General features: G+C 41.2%; 1 protein-coding gene and 1 non-coding gene across 2 annotated transcripts in view; both read left to right on the top strand.

Annotated features, from left to right (window-relative positions):
* The window catches only part of LOC110166143 (cadherin-18-like), a 174,644-nt gene that overhangs the window by 115,808 nt on the left and 37,164 nt on the right, over positions 1 to 21,672 (top strand). Inside the window, exons 5-8 of the mRNA XM_055151377.1 lie at positions 5,921 to 6,108; positions 13,764 to 14,017; positions 15,670 to 15,806; positions 20,161 to 20,285. Of these exons, the coding sequence (XP_055007352.1) occupies positions 5,921 to 6,108; positions 13,764 to 14,017; positions 15,670 to 15,806; positions 20,161 to 20,285 (704 nt within the window). The remainder of the gene's footprint in view (positions 1 to 5,920; positions 6,109 to 13,763; positions 14,018 to 15,669; positions 15,807 to 20,160; positions 20,286 to 21,672) is intronic.
* On the top strand, positions 150 to 362 carry LOC129408455 (small nucleolar RNA U3). Its single transcript, XR_008631944.1, has one exon. It is a non-coding gene; the product is annotated as a small nucleolar RNA U3 (small nucleolar RNA).

Genomic DNA, 21,672 nt, shown 5'->3' with positions numbered 1-21,672 from the left:
TTTTTATGTATTTTATGTCTGTTCAAGAATATTTTTTACTAGATATGTTTCTGATTTCCAGCCCTGTCCACAGCAGGTGTCCTCTCAGCCTCCCCTGAGCCAGAGTCTCAGTGTGTGGCTCTAGTTTCTGCTGTAGACACTTTCATATTAAGACTATACTTTCAGGGATCATTTCTATAGTTTATGACTTGAGAAATGTGTTTCTAAAGTGTATGGTCTCGCTGACCACGATGAAGAGCTGCTGATACTCCTTCCAGAGCATGAAGCAGACAGAGATTTGGTTTATTCCTCATGATCTCTGTACCTGATGATTGTTCACTGTTTCCTCAGGAGGCAGTGAGGAGGAGTATGATCTGAGTGGTTCTAGTGATTGTTAAAGATGTTATGGTCTTAAGTATGAAATGATGAAGCTTTGAAAAGAGAGAGCCAAAGAGCCATTCAAAAGTCTGACTCTTTGGCTCTCCTGACTGTATATAGTAGTATATGACAGGAGCGAATGCAAGAACTTTCATTTGTTCACTCACAGCACAAACATCACAGCTGAAGATGGGTTTTATGTCCAAATAATGCAAGTGTTAGAAGATGTTGAAGGTGGTGCACATTGGCAACAAAAAAATCCCTAATCTTTTGTATATTCTTTTCTGTATTTCTATAGATTAGTTTAAGATTTCCTAAAATGATGCTGTGACAACACCCATCTGCACATGAACTGATTATTCTCTTGGTTTCTTTTTTTTTTAGGATGCTTTTGGTATGAGTTATTATGTTGGTATATTACACCGAACATGTTTTGTAAGTTAAATTCACTCCCTCTTCACTGAGCTATCACATGACAATAAGTGTGTGTTCCGCTAATGAAACTACTGCACATCACATCAGGTTTGTAAAGCTGTAGTGTGCAGTTTTGTATCATGTTTTTGCATATTTATAGAGAATTGTCGTGTGAGAGCATGGGGATATACGTTTGTGGACAGTGGACAGAATCTTACAACTAACTGAAAGGAGGGTTTGAATAGCGTCCAGAGAGACTGCTAGATTACTCAAACACACACAGATGAACCTCTTCAGACATGTTTTTGATGAGGGGATAATGTTATAACCTTGTGGAAAGCTCTGAAAGTCGATTTTGCATATTAACCCCTCTTTGAAAACTTCAGCATTTCTGTATCTTCAACATTGGTGTTACGACCCCAGGCCTCCACTTCTCTGACTTGTTTTGCGTGTTTTAATTTCTTTTGCTGACTGTCCTGACCCTGCGTTTGATCATCGTCCGGCTCCCACTTGGACCTCGGATTTGATGTTGCGTCCGAGCTTGAAGTGTATTACTATGTTTGGCGTGTCGGACTAAGTGGATTATGACTATGACTATTCCCTCATCTTATAAAAACGCTGCCACTTTAATTTAATTTTTGGAATATGCACTTAATTTTATGTTATGGTTTCTCCTTCGTTACAACCTTAGGGACGTCAACGCTCTTTAAATCAAGTTTTTGTTCAATATTGGCCTCACCACAACTCCGACTACAAGACTCGCATGCAGTGATACCGACGCGGTAAAGCAGGGGTGCTCACACTCTTTCATCATGCGAGCTACTTACAAAATGACCAAGTCAAAATGATCTACCTACTACAAAGCCAAGCAAACTGCACTGAAACACTCTGTGCCCCTTTTTTGGACCCTCACCCACAGTTTGAGAACCCCTTTTTTAAGAGAACTTCCTCTGGCACACTACTTCCTTCACCTTTTTCAAAACAGTGAAAAAGGTGAAGGAAGTAGGTAAGATTTTTAAACCTGTTTTTTAAAGTTCCAAACTGGAGTTGCATTCTTTTCTGGTTTTGCAGTGATATTTACCAGCCTCTGCACATTTATCAAACCAAACGCACATCGTGACAAACACAGATGCATTTGTGCACTTTTGTTAGGCAAACTTCAGCCAGATGTGGCAGTAGGTCTGTTCTGTAGATCTGCTCTCTGCTGTAGACCTGCTGTAACACAAATTTAGACTCATTTTTGCTTCACGTTTCGTGTTGCTCTTCTAATCAGCGTGCACTCTGGAAGGGGTTTGTTTTCGCTGTACGCAGGAAGGAGCGAGAGTGTGAAAAGGCGAGGGGCAGCGTGCTGACGTGAGGCAGATGGACAGGTAGGATGTTTAGGAAGTTTACACGCTGTTGCAGACAAGCCTTGCATAGGGAGCGTGTGTATTTGTGATGTGCCGCAGAGTCGCCGTGGGTTTCAAATGAGCGCACAGGCTGCACTGAGACGCCCCACACGCTCCTGCACCCCGCTACAAGTTTATTGCCAACAGCAGCGGCCATAATGAAATATGATCGCACTTGTTGAGTGTCAGACCTTGAGTGAGAGACAAGACTGAGTCCAAACGTGATCAAGTCAGAGACGAGTACTAAGACACGGCGATCTACCCACACGACCTTGGCGATCGACTGGTAGATCAGGATCGACGTATTGCGCACCCCTGTGGTAAAGTATTACAGTGATACGAGTGACTGAAATTGTCATTTAAATCACCAAAGTATTTAAACACAATGAAAACACTTCATATTTACAGATCACAGTCGGTGTAGCCATCTCAGAATCACTGCTCAGTCCACTTTTGCAGTCACCAAGATCCGAGTTGTGCTGTCCCAGGAAAAGGGCCGTGTCACGCGTGTCGCTATAGACAACTTCCTCAGAAAACTGATTCAGAAGGATAATCTAATGCAGGGTAATTGCTGTGACAGGCCTGGTCCCTGATTGGTGGGGCACTTTTACACCTGACCAATCCTGCCTCACCTGCAGCCACCAACTCCTATTTAAGGAGATTCCCAGCACCTGTTTGGAGCTTTGTGGCAAATCTGACATTTTGTGTGTGTTTCTTTTGTGTCAGTCACTTTACGGTTACATTCAAACTGCAGGGCTTAACGCTCAATTCGGATTTTTTTGTGAAATCCGATGTTTTTGCGAGGTCGTTCACATTTCCAGTTAAATGCAACTTGTATGTAATGGTTTTAGGAGCACATATCCAAATGGCCTGGGTCGCACTTGAAAAAATCGGATCTGTGTCGTTCAGACTGTCATTAAAAAATATCAGATACAGGTCACATAGGGGCCAAAAAATCGGATTTGGGTCACTTCAGGCTGCAGTCTGAACGTAGCCTATTTGTCTTGAGACTCTCGGTTAGTTTAGTTGAGTTTTGTTTGGAGCCTTTTGGTTTTGTAACTTGAATCTGTTTGTGGGTTTAGATGATTTTACTTTGAGACACTTGTGTTTTAGTTTTGTTGTGTGTCTCTTGGTTTAGTCTCTCGTTTTTGGCACAGCTCGTTATATGTTATTTTGCTGTTATTTAGTTTCTTATTTTAGGTTATTTTATGTATATATTTTAACATATTTGTTAATTTACCCATTGACATTTGACTGTTAATTAAACCTTACTTAATTTATACCATTTTCCACCTTGGTTTTTTTGACCCTGACCCCAGCGAGCTTGGTCATAACCAATTGGGGACTCATCTGGGATAGTTATAACCCTTTTCCAGAGTACTAAAGTGTAATAATTCTTTTAGGTAAGGCTTTGATTTGGATTAGAGGTGGACAGGTCGGTGGAACGCAATTTCTGCTTAACAACTGGTTTAATTGCTACCGTCCTGTGTATCTGCGTGTAAAGTACAGATTGCATTTTCAAGCTGAATTATTGTAAGAATCCACAATTGTGACAGCATCCGTGGATACAACTGATGTATGAAGCCCCGGAGCCGACTCTCCCACTGCAAGGTTAAAGAAGGCCCCATTAATGTATGTAAAATGTAGTCTCTAACACGCTAACACGCTATAGGCCGGATACGCTGGTGCAGTGTAGAGGCGTATGCTAATGGGAGTAGTAAACATGTCAGTGCAGTTAGATCACAAAGCACCCGCGCTCCGTATAATGCCCTCTCCTGATCATTTATGCATCAGTTCTGTCTGATCCAAGGGCGTGCTAACCTCCCAAAGCTCTCTCTCTCTCTCTCTCTCTGCTTGTGTTAGAGCTCACAGAGAGGACTTTTATTTACTTAGGCTGTTTAGTTATTTTTCCAAGAATTGTGCTGCCAGCCCCCCAGGACGCTGTCTGAAATGTTGTAGATATGAATGTGTCATTGTGTAAGCCTGAGCAGCCAGTCGCTTTCTACATTCTGTTTGAACGTTTGGTTTGAAGGGTCTGGTGCCGGACCACAGAGCGTGAAAAATCTCCATCTGAACTTGGCTAATTTGTTTCATGTGTCTCTCAAATGCAGAAGACTCTCTCCAAAATTCTCGTAACAGTCAGAGCAAAACATTTTTCTTCTTTTACCAGGGATAAATAAAAGTTTTGATTATTAATTCTGCAGAAGTTTATGCTGTTTCTCAGTCTTCTATAGTGTTTTTCTTTTCTTTCTTTCTTTATTTATTCTTTTATTTTTTGTTGTTTGTTTTTTTTTGCCCTTTTTACATGTAATTATTTTACCTTAGATTAATTAGGCCAGGGGTTTTCAAATTGGATGAATGTGAGTCTCCCCTTCAATCCGCCTGTCCTACCCCACACGGGCCTTTGAAGTAAATGCATCTTCACTAGCTAGGACCACACCAACAACGACAAAGTGCGAAGAAGTTTATTAATAATGTACGAAGCGGGGCAGAGATGGCTGGGTTGAGACTCTAGGTGGGGGCTCTGTCCCAATCTTCAATTGGCCTTATGACTGAAAGACAAAATAGGGGATGAGAGGGTGGGGTCAAATTAGTTGAGACAAACTGGGATGATGGGAAAGGCTGCTACATATCGGCTTCTGGGAAATTAGAGGCGTGGTCGAGGTGAGTTGTGGTTCGCTGGTGAGAGGAGAGGGCGGCTGAGGTGTGGGCCTGCTTCTGAATCTCAGTTAATCATATTTATTACATTTTTGTGTTCCTGGCAATGATGAGTTTCAGTAACAACTGATAATATATAAATATATATTTCCAACTTCATGCAGCCCTAACTGAGGTGACTATTAACATCACTGTACATCAGTAGGACACCAGGACTAAATCAGGACTAAACCAGGTTTAAACCAGTACTAATCTTGGACTTGCGAGTGAGAGAGAGAGAGAACCCAGAGTCCACAGAGCAGGGTGTCCACAAAGAGGGATCGGTGACGGGTGTGCTTATCTCTGTGGGGCATTGAGGTCTGTGCTGACCCTACGCAGGTGCACCTCTGGGCCCATCCTGACACTCAATCTTGGTTTCTGATTCTGGTTCAGTCCTGGGATCAGTCCTGGGATCAGTCCGCATGTGTCGCTCCTCCCCAGTGGCTCTTTGGTGCCCCCCAGGGAAGGCGCACCTCACCTGAAAACCACTGAGTTAGGCAATTCCATGGCTCAAATGATCCAAATTAGTGAAGGTGTAAGAAGTTTAAATGAATGTAGCACTTCCTGTATGTAGTATCATCATCAGTAATATATCAGTAATACATGACATCACAAGGTGGAACAGAGTGTTTTCTGTTTGAGAGAAGAACTCAGCCTAAAGATGCAGTGTTTGTGTGTTAAACATGTGTGAATGAAACAAAACACAACTCCAGGTCTGTTTGTGATGAGGAAACAACATTAGAACACAGAAAATAGCTTCAGGGAGATGTTATTGCTTCATCAAGAATGTTCCATGACAGAGATTAAACTACTACATCAAGGGAAACAACTATAGGCCACATTACGGGTCAGATCTGTGGAGATGCAAACCTATCCACAGAGAGAATTATTGTGTTTTTAGCAGTAAAAACACCTGTAATGAACAAATGCTTTATGGGTGTGTTTAATGTCATACCATGGACCATTCCAGGCAAACCAATAACATCTCCATGGAGACAAGCAGGTGACCTTTAGTCCTTTACCCCCTTTAATTTAAACTAACTTGTGCCTGTTCCTTCTTCCAGAGAGTTACCAGCTGTACGTGACGGAGCTGACCCCGGTGGGGAAGGCCGTGGGGCGGATCCAGGCGACTGACGAAGACCAGGGCTCCAACGCCGAGATGAGCTACAGCATCACCAACTCTGAGGCCGCCGCCATCTTTGAAATCAGCCCTGACCCCACGCACAGGGAGGGCATCATATCGCTCAGACAGGTACCAGAGAGCAGAGAACTGTGAATACGTGACGGGGGTTATGGATGTTGCAGATTCTTAGGCACAGAAACGATTTAGGTTGTCTTTTCCACAAGGGATATTTATTATGAAGCCACAAAAAAGCTAAAACTGGATATAACAGCTCCCCGCTTTCATCCCGTGTCTTGCTGCAGTAAAAACACACTCCAGATTGCTTCAAGGCACACGTACAAAACCAGTGCGGGGTGTTTAAATGCACCTTTCTAAAAACAACAATGTTCAGAATTTAAAACAATGACACCATAAAAACAACAGGGGGTGCCAGTGAGCCTCAAAACCTTTTACATGTTTATATTAATTCACAACAATCGTGTATAACTGTAAATTAATTCATCACGTCTCTCATTTACATGCACACCAGAAATCTGATCATGATGGAAGAGGCGGTGCTACCATTAGGCAAAAGTAGGCAGCTGCTTAGGGCCCCCAAACCTGGAGGGGCCCCCAAACCAGTTTTCTCTCAATATGATATTAAATGAGAGCAGTTTACTTTAAAACAATCATCATAAGAAAAATCAAAATCATCAAAAATCAGCCACATCATCAACGGACTATAGTGGTTATGATTTATATGTTGTAAAATTTAGTAATGTAAAGTTTATTTATGCAGATGATTTTACTGAATAATCTGCTGCAGTGTAGAACTTGTACAATAGTATTTGGAGTTGTTCGGTTTGAAATGTGCAGTGGATTGTGGGATACCTCAGAGCTCCTTACCACTGGTTAGGAACATGGACCTGTTAAGGATGTGACGTGGCAGTCGCGTGATTTAACGTTTTGGTGGCCATACGGGAGACCAAGACCGGGATTATTCAGTTTATTTCAATATAATCATGGTGACTTTAAACAGCGCAAACGACATGAAACTGTCTGAAATCGCCAGCTCGTTAGATCAGCCGTCATTAGAAAGGTATAAAGCTGAAGTCATCCTCCTGGGTTGTGGAATAGATCCCGATCTAAGTCCGATGGAGCTTTATCAGTCTAATCAACATTTGCTCTGTGCCCAACCTTTAGTATCCAAATATTTACAACTACTTCATTCATTCGACATCGTTCTACACCAACCAAGAACTGAAAAGCTACATGGGTTTATGAGCATAAATATTTTGTAGCGGGATGTGTGAGATCTTTGTTGATCACCAAACATCACATCTGTTCCTGATAACAGCCAGGGGAAGTAGATTGGAGGTCAAAATCAGAGCAGGAGTGACCCCAGAACGGTGGAAATAGAGGGCCGGGGTGGGTGGGGATTCCGTGCCAGTGCACAGACGAGAAAAATACTTTTGGTGTATATCATTTCATTTATTATAAATCCCTTCCCGTTTGTGTGGAGATGATCTCTCACCAGAAATGAAATGTTGACTGCACAGGTGACTGTACTCAGTGGGCTCCCAATTTTATGTCCACTATCCACCTCTGTCTGCTACTTTGGCCTCCTTCTTTAGCAGATTGAGTTCAGCCGGAACATCTAATAGCAACACTGGTCAAAACCATTGTTATTCATTTAAAATGTTATCTCACACAAATACTACCCCTTTACACATTTACTTACACATCAACACCAGGTCATGTGGTTTTGTGACATAGACACTAAACCTTAATTAAAATAAGGATGATCCCGAGCTTTTTTTGCTGAAGGAGCTCATGGTTATTGTATAGTTAACAGAGTAAATGCAAAGACGAGCTTGAGTTCACTTGTTTTATTTTTGAATGAAAAGAAGGCAATATGCATTATTTCTTCCTTTATTTTGCAGTTAAATTATTATTTTTGTATGCAGGGATTTTTTTTCAAGTCACAGAAGCACTTCGTTTCTACATGAACTGCCTAACTCATTGCACTTTTTTTTTTTTTTTTTTTCAAATTTATCATATTTGTGTTTTGCAGCAGTTTGTGGGGTGTTATTTTTCCTGTACAGATATCGAGATATAGTAAAATTCATCGAGATATTTTATTTTGCTGCTTATCGCCCAGCCCTAACTCCAGGTATGTTTTGATGATGACACTGTGATTAAAAGCTAAAAAAAAAAAAAAGTGGCTTAATACAGGGCCTTTAAACCTAATATTGAACTTCCTGATTGCCTACAAGTCAAACAGGGTGTTATAAAGATGTATTGTGCAGACAGACCTCTCACTCTGCCGTGTAGATGTCCCGGTGACACATTACAGTAATAAGCCGGCCCGGGCACTTTGACATGTACACAGATATATGAGCGCTCGGTGCTGCCTTCACGGCCCCTCGGACACATCAGCACTCCCCTTTAATTACCGCTTATTGCAAACTACCAGGACGTAAAGTGCTTTTGGAGGCTTTTAGGAGACCTCGCTGTGGACATTAAGGCAAATCTAAGTGTCTCTCCTCCCTCGGCTGAAGATCAAATGATCAGACAAATGTGGTAATGAGAAATCGCTCTTTATTTATGATCAAACCGTGTGAGAAACTTGGCACTTTCACTTACCTTGGAGCAAGTTTAAATGAGTTTGGGTGGACTAGGTTGTTTTTATTGATCTTATTTGCTTACTAACTTAGAAAACAGACAAACCTTTAACCCTTTTGTAATTTTGTATCCTCACTTTGTCACATAGAAATCCCCTAGGTGTTTTAAAGCAAAACTCACTGTTCAGAGCTTTTAATCGTGTTTTAGTTGTTTCTCTTTTCATGTACCCTTTGAAGATGTATTTGGAGTGATTCATGCATGTTTGAGTCATCTTTATTTGCTTATTTTAAAGATGACATTTTGCAAATCAAATCCTGTTTTCACCAGCACTGGCATACGCCCACTGCTCTGTACTTACTTTGTTCTGCTATTTTAATTTCTTGATTGGTGATTAGGGATGTAACGATATCCAAATCTCACGCTATGATATTATCACGATATGCATCTCATGGTACGATATTTATTGTGATATTTTGAAGAGGCTGAGATAATTGTAGATGGGACACTTTTTTTGCTTTTAAAACACCTTGACAAGATTTTGGTGTGAATTATTTCCATCATAATCCCAAGAATTCAAGTAAAAAACATATGTAACACTGAGGATTCACAGGTAGCTTTAATAACAAAGCAAGCCAGCGTAAAAGATAGTCGAGCCGGAAAATCAAGGAGGATAAAAATATGATGCAGAGATGTGGATTTGGTTTGGCCTGCACGCACTCACAATGGAAGTGAGCTGCTGACACACCCACACCCAAATGTGGGTCACGAGGTCTATTAAGGACAAAGAAATATTTAACGCAGTCAGTGTGTGGGTCTAACGGCAGTTTTTATTAACAAAACAAAACGTTGAGGTTGCTTTTAACAGGTGAGGATGTCACTGCAGGGCTGAGGCTCCACCCTAAAGCTGGAGTGAAGGAGACATGCTATAAGTGAAAAACAAACCAGATTAATGCAAAGAAAACAGTTACCGCAACTGAAAACACCCAATTACAAGTGCCACCACCACCAAGAACTATAAATAAGGTCACCCTCTAAGTGAGCTCCCTCCACACTCAGCTACCTCCAGCCCACACCCACTGCAGAGCTGTGATAAAATGACAATATTAACTCAACTAAAACTCAAAAAACAAAGCAACTAGCACTGAGCCTGTGTGGATAACATAAAATACATCAATTAAATTTAAACAATAAGATAAAAATTAAAAGCATACCTCTGACGTTTTTTAACAAGATTAAAATATAGAAACAGACATTTGTTTGGCTCACCAGAAATAGCTGTGTGTTAGGCCTGCTCAGGAAGAGAAGTCACCTGGTTCCCCTCTGACCTTTATAGTCTTATATCTTGCCTTATATATTTCTTCATGTTGATTGCACTGAAATGAATCATGGGATATGTAGTTTTTGATGTTTATATGCTGGTGCTACTATAAATCCATGCATTTAAGCAAATTAACTTGTAATTTGATATATTGTGACAATCCACGATATTATTGTGAGACTTTTGACGATACGATATCACAATATTTCAGATATTGTTGCATCCCTGTTGGTGATGCACATAGGATTCAGCTAACCCGACTCACTCCAGGCTGATTGTGTATTCATTTTTTTCCCATGCAGTTTACCAGGTTTATTAATGTTCATCATCCCACCTCCATCAGCTCCCCAAGAACAACAAATCATTATTATGATCATAATGGCCTCACTAGCCCCATGGAATTATTTATTTGGTGAGACAATATAACTTCTTAAAGTATTCTCATGGTGTGAGTTACTGAAGCAGTAGTGGAGAGATGAAGATGAAGAGCAGAGAGTGGGTAGGAAAAAACAGAGGAATATGTGAGAGGATAATCTTCCTGGCGATCACCATAGCCACAAGAAGTATTTTCCAAACCCTGCTTATTTAGGCTGAGTTTTTCTCTCAAACAGAAAACATCTTCTCCATCTTGAGATGTCATGTGGTTATACAGGAAGTGCTCCAATGTGTGTGTTGGATCATCTCTGCCCTGGAATTGCCAATCTCCACTGAACTAAAGGAGCTGTTAAATGTTAAATGTTTACTTGCTGTTCATATGATGCTTTTTTCTTTTTATTCTGTCATTGTTTAATAGGGTTAGGCATTATAAGTACCTTTCACTTCAGCCTAAATCGTTTCAGTCATGATTTATCGTTGCCAACACAGAATATATGGCTCTTCGCTGATTGGCTGGTGCCTAAACTCACACCTCTAGGGTTCTTCACCTTGGACCTAGTCGCTGGAGAGAATTTAAATCGAGCGGAGGCACTGGATGGCACGGGCCTGGCTAGATTTTGTAGTGATTGGCTGATAAAAGATAAAAGACAAAGATGTAATTTTAATGTTACTTATCACAACATTCTCTTTTTTATGGTGATGAAATGTTGAGGCCATATTGCCCAGTCCTCAGCTGCTGCTCTGAAGAGTGAAGCAGTTGTGAAGTCTGGTGGTCGAAGCAGTTCAATATTTTACTAAACGTTGCTTTTGGTTTATAACGTTATCTGTCCACAGGCAGACGAACACACAGCCACCACTGTTTCTGAAATCAAAGTGGGCTTCTAATGAATTTCAAGGAAACAAATCTAAGACCATAAACAAAGGTGGTGTTTCTTAGCAACTGCTGTTTCTTGGTTCATGCCTTATACCGAACATAATTCTATCGACGCCTTCAGAATAATTGCTAATTTTTAGATTTGAGCACTTTGCGTCCACATAGACAGTGCGACTAACTGTTGAGTCCATTTTCACTCACAGTAAAAAGGGGCTGGGAATGGCAGGGTCCATCACAACACTGTTTATGATGATGTGTGTCTTTACTAGGCACAAAATCACTTTTACTACAGACTTTTTCATTTGCCAAACCACTGCCTTAAACCCAAACTGCATGCGGTTCAAAGGAGGAGCTCAGCAGTGCGGGCAGACGTGTCGTGACGCTCCAGATCTTTCTTTTGGGAGTCAGTCGGCTCTATTCACGCTTACATCACAAGCCCGGAAGACATTTGGAAACATGCGATGTCACCTTCCGGTGTAGTTCCCGACACTGGGCTCGTCTACGAACTGTGATAAAAAACCCATTGAAATAAATGTGATCAGCCGTAAAATGAAGACTGAGTACGTATTCAGACAACAACAGAACAGAAGAAGTTTACCAATCTCTCCATCTCACTCCAAATCACTAAATCCATTGAGTTCTTTATGCTCAGTGTCACTTCTGAGCAACTCCACGACGGTAAACCATAGAACCATTAGGTAAACGGAGCATCGCTTTCTCTTCTGCGTAGCTGTCATCAGACTCTGCATCAGTTCCAGTTAGAATTATTTCCTTTCTGACCTTTCTTTATTTTGGTTGTCACTGAAGTCCAGGCTTTGTCGATTCATTCAATGACTTTGGTGCACCCTCCCAGTTGCCATGAAGCTGTGTTCTCCATCCCTGCTTTCCATCAGTCCCTCACAAGTTTCTCGCTCACTCCAAACTTTCTTTCTGCTGCACGATTACCATTTTCGGCTGAATATTTCACTACGTGCAGCAGGACAGCGACTTTTTCTGCAGGAGACATGTGCAGTAGAACCAAGTGACAGTGGTACAGGAGTAATAGGAGTAGCAAATATTGACACACATCCCTAGAGTGCCCTCTTTCGGCTGTCAGTCTGAAAATTTTAATATGTAAGTCGCACTGGAGTATAAGTCGCAGGACCACCCAAACCATGAAAAAAAGTGTGACTTATAGTCCGAAAAATATGGTTTGTGCTGTTTGGAATCATCTTGAATTTGGCGCCTCATCTCTTCTAATCGCATGTACCCAGCACGCTCGGAGTTGTGTTCCATTGCGGAACTTTTGAAAACTGAGGTGTGGTTGTAATTGTTGATTAGCCAAACATAACAGAACACTACAATGACATGGAGATGAAGAAACCTGGGACATTTTCAAATTTTTCCTAGATTTTGTCAGACTTACTACCGCAAACAGAGCCCACCGGAAGTCGTCATCACATGTTTCAAGTGTGAATAGAGCCTCTTGCGATATACGTAAACTGGAGCAAATCAAATGTACCTCAAATACGTGGAAAAAAGGGTGTGGGGTCCATTTTCACCTACTCCCTGTCCCTGCCCACCATCTCAATAATGACTGAGATTAGTAAAATTTCTGGTTACATATATGCACGACCGGTCAAAAGTTTTAGAACACCACACTTTTTCCAGCTTTTTACTGTTTACAGATGACTAAAACATATTCTAAACTTCATGAAAGTGTCCACCTTTGGCGGATATTTTTACAATAGACATCAAATATACTCCAGAAAGTTCTTCCCAAGTCTGTTGCAGAAGTTCCCATAAATGTGTGGCACTTGTAGGTTTCTTGGCTTTCACTTTTCTGTCCAGTTCATTCCAAACCAGCTCGATGGGGTTTAAGTCTGGAGACTGTGCTGGACACATCATGTTTTCAACCACCTTGTTCTTTTTTCCTGAGGTAGTTTTGGCAGAGCTTGGACTTGTGTTTTGTTCTTTTACCTTTTTTCAACCTCTGTCTGTTCAGTATTTATCTTTGTACCATTTCAAGCTCTTCGTTGGACTTGCACGACTTGAATTGCAATAAATAAACAGAAAACTTAGGGTGTTCTAAAACTTTTGACTGGTAGTGTATATAGTTAAATGTATGCTATTTAAAGTGGAACTAAACACAAAAACTGTGTATATGGAGCTTTAAAACTTAGACTTAGACAAACTTCTTTGATCCACAAGGGAAATTACTTGGACACAGTAGCTCACGCATCACAATATAATATAATAACAAAGAGCAACAATATAAATGGTGATAATAAATTCCAAATAAGTAGCAAAAAGCAAGAGACTGGTGAACAAATTGCATATGTACTCATAAAATATGTGAGTACAAAAATATCTAGGCTATTATCTACTGTTTCTTATCATTTTTGGCAACAAAATAGGTACATTCATTTGTCAAAAAATGCCTGAGTCAGAACAGAGCATTTTGAGAGACAGACTAATAAAAAAGGATTACTCAAACATGTGTGATTGAAACAAAACACAACTCCAGGTATGTTTTTGATTAGGTAACAAGAGTAAATTTTGTGTAATATAGGATTCATAGACAAAAGCTTAATCTACCGTGTGTAAAGTTTTAACCAGTTTTCTCCTCTGCAGCCTCTGAACCACGAGAAGCGTAAGGTGCACACTCTGAACATCGAGGTGTGGAACCCTCACTCCGACCCGCGCTTCTCTCACCTGGGGCCCTTCAGGGACACCACGTCTCTGCAGGTGATCGTGGGGGACGTGGACGAGCCTCCTCTCTTCTCCATGGACTTCTACATCCTGGACGTGTACGAGAACTCCCCCGCGGGCACGCAGGTGGGGACAGTGTCGGCGCGGGACCCAGACACCACCAACAGCGCCATCAGGTGGGCCGCTCTAAGGGTTTTACTTTGTGTTTTAGATAAATAATAGAATAAAAGATCCACCAGACACTGCTCTGAAGGTGAACTGTGCAAACAAGGAACGATGTAGTATTTATAAACCACACTTTGATAAATTATTGCACACCGAACATAAAATCTGCTGCTTGTATAATCCAAGATGGTTTCTTCATTTGTCATACAGTAGTTGGATATGAAAAGAAAAATTCAACTGGACAGAATGTTTTTGATTGAAGATGTTTCGCAGCACGAATACATTATTTACTTGACCTAGCAAATCAATCTACACTTTCAGTTTCAGTACAGTTTATTTGTTCAGACATTTCACACACGTTAAAGTATCTTACTGTTCTACTCTCCTTTAATTCCAGCTCCAACTTATTCTACACATTCCCTAAAACATTTGTCCAGTTACAGAATAGGCTTTTTTTCTTTTGTTATGGATGACTGAGGCATTACACACACGTAGTTGGGCAGGGACCATGTGGGTTTAGGTAAATGAGTTGCTGCTCAGGAGATCAGTGATGTGCTGGTGGACTCCAGAAAGTCCCTGTGAGTCCAGTGAGTGGAGCAGAAGTGATTAAACAGTACAGGAGATTCCTGCAGCTGGCCTATCTATACACTCAGCTATTGTGCATGAGTATTAGAACTGCACACACCCAAATCCAAAAATAGTAGATATATTTGATAGGTTATTTTTTATTTTATTTTATTTTTATGTGGATTTAAAGCATTAACTTCACCTGCATGATTTCTTGGAAATAGAAATGTAAATCTATGCTTCCGAACATTCTAGATGGAGATAAATGAGTTTTATGGCATACTGCATAATATTAAAGCCAAAGGAACAGCATCTCCATGGAAACAAGCAGGAAGACTCCCTTCTCTAGACCATACAACACATTAGAGTCAGGTTTGTGGAGATGCAAGCCCATTCACAGTTAGGACACCTGGTTTTTCACTAAAAGCTACATACTGTGGATTAAAGGAAAAGTTTGTTCACTAGACATAACTGAATACAATTGTACTTTTAATGTAGGAATAACTGATTTTAGCCACTGTTCTTTTACTCAAGTACAGATTTCTTGTACAATTTCCACCACTGGAGGATTGGAGGTGCCCTGTGCCCTCCTCTGTGCTGAGTGCTGGACTGTAAATGGCATTGTGGTTCCACTCTGTTCTGTCCAAAGCTGCTGGCTCACTGGCTGCTCCTCTGTAGGCTTTCAAACAGATCAGAGAGGGCACACACAAGAGCTGGCCCCGGGGCCTCAGAGGAGAAGAGAAGAGAGCAAATGTGCCACTGATAGAGCACAACAGAGCAGGGGTATGTATGGAGAGTTACCACGGTTACTGAATGAACTTCGCCTCTTAGACCTCGTCAGGGAGAGAGGCCAGAGATGAGAGGAAGGGGGAGCATGGTGTGGACTACTCAAGTGCTTCTCAAGTGGTGGACTAAGGGAGTGTGACATCACCAAACCTGACGCTAACATTCGCTCTGAGTCCCACCTTTCTTTGGTCCCCGTGCTAAATCACTCACCCTCGCAATGAAACAAGAACAAGGAAACAAGAAGGTGTCAGACTCTCCACCAGAATAAAATACTGAATAAAAAATACTATCTAATTGCTTATCTCCACAGGTACTTCATCGAGAAGGAGGAGGGCAGCCCCATGTTCTTCACCATCGGAGTGAACAGTGGACTGATCCGCACCAACCAGGCTCTGGACCGAGAGGAGGCAGCCTGGCACAACCTCACTGTGATGGCTGCAGAGGTTGGTAAGTTCACACATACACACAACATAACATTTTTTTTTACTGTTCAGTTTGGTCTCTGAGCATATAAGCTTTCATGTGGAAAGATGTTTTAATATTTAATTCGATCAACTTGCAGGGACGTTGTAACTTCAAAGGCTTTTTCACCCCATAAGTAGATCTAAACTCTAAAAACTGAGGGAAATTTAAATTGTTCTGGAATTTTTCAGTGAGATTAAGTTAAATATGATTCTTCGATCGTCGTAGCTTTTATGTTGCTGTGAACATGACAAGGACATGAGGAGGACATTTGGATCAACTTCATATCAGTGGCATGTCTCCTCCTGCCTCTGCTGTGCACTAGAGCGTTGTGCATTTTTTTTAAATCACAAGTAAATGCAGAGGAGGCTGATGGACCACTCCTCCTTCACCTCTGTATATGAGGAAACATCACTCTAGAAGTGAGTTTGGCAGAAGAGAGGAGTTTAATGTCCACATGTGTTGGGCAGATGCTCTTTCGCTCGTCTGTAAATGTGCAGTGACAGCAGGGCACCGTAGAGGGCGCCATGTGTCACTAAGGATTAGGACAGAGAACGAGGATGGCTCTGAGAAAGTAGGGAGGTGGAGAGAGAGAGGCAGAGGAGAGGAGACATAGTGAGAGAGAGGAACAGAGGAACAGAGGAAGAGCAGAGTGGAGAGCAGCAGAGGAGATGCAGAGAGAGAGAGAGGACACTTGTGGAGGACTTCCTCAGAGGTCACACAGAAGAGATGATCCAGGACAGAGGCTGAAATAACTGTGGAACATAAAAGCAGGTCAGCTCTGAGACTCTGCAGCTGCACCAGGCGATGTCCTCATACAGGAGCAAGCCGCATTACCCCACGTGTCAATACTCATTCTAGTTTCCACTTTCCTTTTTCCTCCATTTGGTGATTGGCGTAAAATATTGATATGGTCTCTGCGTCTTTATACATAGGGATGTCAGTCTGGTCACCACTTCTTCTGTCATGCCTTGAACCCGGAACACACACATCCAATCAGATTCCTTTATTTCAGTGATGCATGTGAAACAAAGGAGATCATTGGTCGTCTATCATTAACAACAAAATTACATTCTTCTCATAATTTTCTTTTTAAATTTAGTGCTTTGTTCATTGATTCTGCAGAAATCCACCATGTTTTTAAGTCTCCGGTGATATTTTCCTCTTTATTTTTCCCTTGAAAGCTGTCATATTTGTTGGACTATCCCTGATTGACTAATCCACTTGTCATCTGCCCATCTGAACTCTGGGAGATTCACTAGTGACCAGACTCACATCTTTGTAAAGTGACGAAGTGTGTAGTCTGGATCCCAGGCATTTGCTCCAGACAAGAAAGTGTCAGAGTGTCCACCTTAGTCCCTAACCCTTCATTCACTACATAGACCCACACTCTTTAGGGCTCTACTGACGGATTATTTGAATATGGATGAAGCTGTGACAGTAGCTAGCGATGTTGTCAGAGCACTAAAACAGTTTATCGCCATGTAATAAAATAATTTATGATGCGAAATTAACATTAGGTTAATTGGCTTTTAATTGGGTCTTTTAATTGGGTCTTAAATGCCAGTAGCCGGACATCCACTCATACCTGATTGACACGACTACCCCCCAGCCCCCAGGAGAGTCTGAAACCTGCTGAAATCCTACGAGACACCAGACAGGACAGCGGCTCTTTCTGCAGCCAATACGTGAAACAGAGTGCGAAGTCACGTAGTCTTATAATCCCTCTATATATAGTACTTATACTTTTGTTTAAGTTATGAACACGCTGAAGCACCCTGGCATACATCGACATACGGCAAAGAACATTTTTCGATGTATGCCAGCGTGCACTTATACCGCCTGCATACGCGGGCCATAAGTTCAAGGTAAATTATGTGATCGTTGACACACACTCACACACGTTAATTGTAAGTTACTCATGAGTCCAAATACGTTGAGATAATGTCTAGCATCCCCTTAACTTATGAGTAACGTGCTTTGAACCTGTGTGTAACTTATATTGAACTTATCTCCAACGCATATTGATGTTTGCAGACGTTTTTGGCATGTTCCAACGACCACAGAACTTACTGAACGTGTTTCTAACTTATAGCTACTGCGTAATGGCGTATTGGCAGTGTGTAGGGAAACTGGTTTATAAAAATGGGGAGGAAACCGTCGGTACTCCTCCAGACTTCATGGTGAGCAGACCCCGTGGTACCACCCGCTACACATATTATCTATACAAGAGATGGAGGATCCAGCGAGGCTGAGAGGAGAATAAGTGCGATAAGAAGGGTTCTTCAGAGTTGTCTTCGGCATGACACTGATTAATGTTGCTACTGCGATGTCTAGTGCAGTTATGAATTGTCGAGCGGCAGCCTTTTTACATCTGACAACACGTGAGGGTCGAAGATACGCTGTATAAGTTAGACTGTTGTTGGACATAAGTTGTGGACGCTGGCAACACACTAAGCATTAGCTGGTATAAGTAATATATACGTTATCAAAACGTTCTATATAAGTTACTAATATATTATGTATATGGCCAACTCATTACGAATACACTATGTAGATGCCCAAAATTGACAAAAAAAACATGAATAGTTCAGTGTATGCCAGCGTTTTAGGGAAATTCTGATACGTCGGCATATGCTGGCTAAATCGTCAAGGTGTGCCAGGGCTATAAACATAAAGAGGGTCCCAGTAGGGTTCGTGAGAGATCGCTAAATTACTCAAACACGCATGGACGACATCTAAAACCCGTTTTTGCTGAGGGAATAACATTCACGTTTATATAACATAGTAGAAAGCAATAAATTAAGTAATATGAGGTGGAAGTGGGTGCTTTTGCCTGATTTGTGACCAGCCTTGGTACAGTGCAAAACATTTCTAATATAAATTCCTCTTTCCCTCCCTAATAACCTCAGTGTGTTTGATATTAAGAGGCTTACCATTTCCACGGCTCACATTCAGGACTCTAAAGCACCATCTGAGGCTCCGAGAGGATTAGGATAAAAACGACTAGTCTGCTCTTCATACGAACCACTTACAATTCCACGCCAAATAACATGGATAGAATTCAGTTATATACGTATTGCTAATTTTATCTCTGTTAATCCATCTGTGTTGGCTTATTTCTTTCAATAATTTGGAGGAAAGAATCTTAAAAGGTGCTGTACCTGATTTTTTACCATTATACTCCCTCTTCTCTGACACCCGTGGATCATTACGTTATAATTTACACATTTTAAATTAAAATATACATCTAAAACCACTTAATAAAAGAAACAAGCCCGCTGACTTTCATGTTAGAAAACTAGTGCTGCATCTGATTGGTCTCCTTCATAATGAGCTTGTCTTCAGCCAATCATCGTAGTGGAATCTGAGGCTATTTAATTTTACTGCGTCTCATCTTTTCAAGATCTTGTATTGCACAAAATGTATTCTTTTGATATTTAAGCTCATCTGAGATCCCTGGATTTGTGTTTTGTTTCATTCACACATGTTTGAGTAATCCTTTATTATTAGTCTGTCTACATCCCCAAAGCTCAAAATGCCACCTTTGATGTCAAGTGGTAGTTTTCAAGTTAACAGCTACATTTTACCTTTAGTTCAGTAGAGATTGGCAATTCTACAACTGAGGCCCTGTTTACAAGTACATGGATATTTTTAAAAACTGAGATATTTCCCTTTGTTTGTACCATCTTTTACGTACAAACGGCAAATTCACCTCTGAAAATGAATCTTTCTAAAAACTCTGGTAAGAGATTCTGGTGATTTCTTCTGGTGCAAACACTTTTCATGTGTTTACATTTGCACACACAGCTGATGTTTCATATCCATGACCAGAGACTTACAACTGTAATGAAATAAATGCTACAGGTTTGAATATAATCCAGGTGCCCTCCAGAGGATTGGCGTAGTTATAATTGAGCTCGATGGAGTATTTAAGCAGGTTCATTTAAACGAAAACTTTTTTGAAAACAATGTTGTGTGCATAAAGTTAATTTGGAAAATGGAGGGAAATATTCGTTTATCAACATTCCCGGCTATGTGTAAACGTAGCCTGAAGTCATCCAAGTCATTCTAGTGAAGCTGTATGAAACACTGGAGTATTTCGAGCACCTGTATTACCACATGACTTCACAAGGTTGAACAGAGTGTTTTCCTAAATATACAGGATTGTGTTAAACATTTGTAAATGAAACAAAACACAATAGTGAGGAAACATCATTATAACATAGATCAGAAATCACTGTCAAATGGGACCTTTAAATAATACTGACAGTAACAGTGATGAGTAATTCAGTATTTGGAAACAGTTCCACAGATATTCTTGTGTGTGTGTTTGCAGATAACCCTCGTATGATGAGCTATGTGCAGGTCACCATCCAGGTCCTGGACGTCAACGACAATGTTCCATCTGTTGCCGGGGGCAACAGTGCCATCATCGCCTGTGATAACACCAAGATGGGGCAGGTCAGTCCAGCGGTTTAAGGTCCTGAACCTGATTTCAGTTTGAACTTTTAGCTCTGCCTACTTACGGTAGTCCTTTCTGCCGGTGTGATATTGTGAGGTGGTAGAGTAGCCAAAAATAGTACTTACGTAAGTGGGATTTTGCTTAAAGTGGTAAATGAAAGTGTAACAGTCAGAACTCACAAACACCTGGCTGCAGGGGCAGAGTGTGGAGTGTGAATATATGTTAGACCAATCACATGGGCGTTTTTTCTGTCCCTGTACTTGTGCACACTTGTGTGCTTGTATATTTGTAAAAAAATATCCTCCACACTCAAGGTCCTGTTCTAATTCAAAGTCCACTGGAAACCCACGGGGGATTATTTGCGCTGCCTGTTTTACTGGGGATGCATCAGAGGAGACTTGTCCATACTTGGGCAAGTGTATTTCCCATAATGCACTACAGATTGCACATGCACAGGTGACTGATCAGTGTGACCCTCACATGTGCGTGGAGAGTGCTCAGGCAGGTACAGCGTACATGGAAAGGAATGCACTTAATAATCTAAAGGTTTTATTTGGAACAATTTCGCTAAACACGGCACATACAGCCAGTGTCTACGAAACCTTTGTTTTCAGTAGGATATTCCTCCTATTTAGACACAATATCAAGCCATAATAATATGGGGACAAATGCTGGGATCTTTTCAGAAAACCAGAACATTTTGTCTGAATACAGAATACATTTTTTGTGAGCCAAATGTATTTCTCTAAATTCAAGAATTAGAATGCAGTGTATTTTAGACTTATTTTCTTACACAAGTTCAAATGCAGCCTTTGAGAATAATTTGAGAGAGCTCAGACATTTCACCTAAATGATGAAGAGGGCTGAGAATATGTTAGGCTCTATTATGGATAAGTCTACTGATTTATTTATTAGTATTCACATTTACTATGAGCCTTTATTACAGCAAGCACCACATGAACTTTATTTCCTGTGATCACACCAAGTGCATTTGTCCCAAAAGCTGAAAGACCTAAATGTGTGTGAACTCCTCGAGTCTATTCTCTGAATCTGCTCCACAGGACAGTACCATGAGTGCACGAGTACAGAGTCTGCAGCCTGGGAATTGAGAAACGGCCTCTGTTCCTTACACCCCCAGACCCCGCCCTCCTCTCCCCTCACTCTTTTCTTTAGCCCTTCAGGCACTGCCCAGTTTAACTGTTTTGTCCCACTTTAAGCTACTTTGTGCTGAGCTTAACAGTAAACACCATGTACACAGTTTACAGCAAAGAGGTTGTGTCAGTGTTTAGTCCAAATGTTTTTCACATACTTCCCAGGTGAGGCGACACATGGCTGTGTTTCCTACATAAGGCACTAAATAGGTGTCATGCCATTTTTAGTACCGTC

Source organism: Boleophthalmus pectinirostris, unplaced genomic scaffold (assembly GCF_026225935.1).
Source record: "Boleophthalmus pectinirostris isolate CB_2022bp ecotype Guang Dong unplaced genomic scaffold, ASM2622593v1 HiC_scaffold_16, whole genome shotgun sequence".
In the NCBI taxonomy this organism is placed as follows: Eukaryota; Metazoa; Chordata; class Actinopteri; order Gobiiformes; family Gobiidae; genus Boleophthalmus; species Boleophthalmus pectinirostris.
Note: the sequence above shows the minus strand (reverse complement) of the source record. Positions and strands in the feature narration are given on the sequence as shown.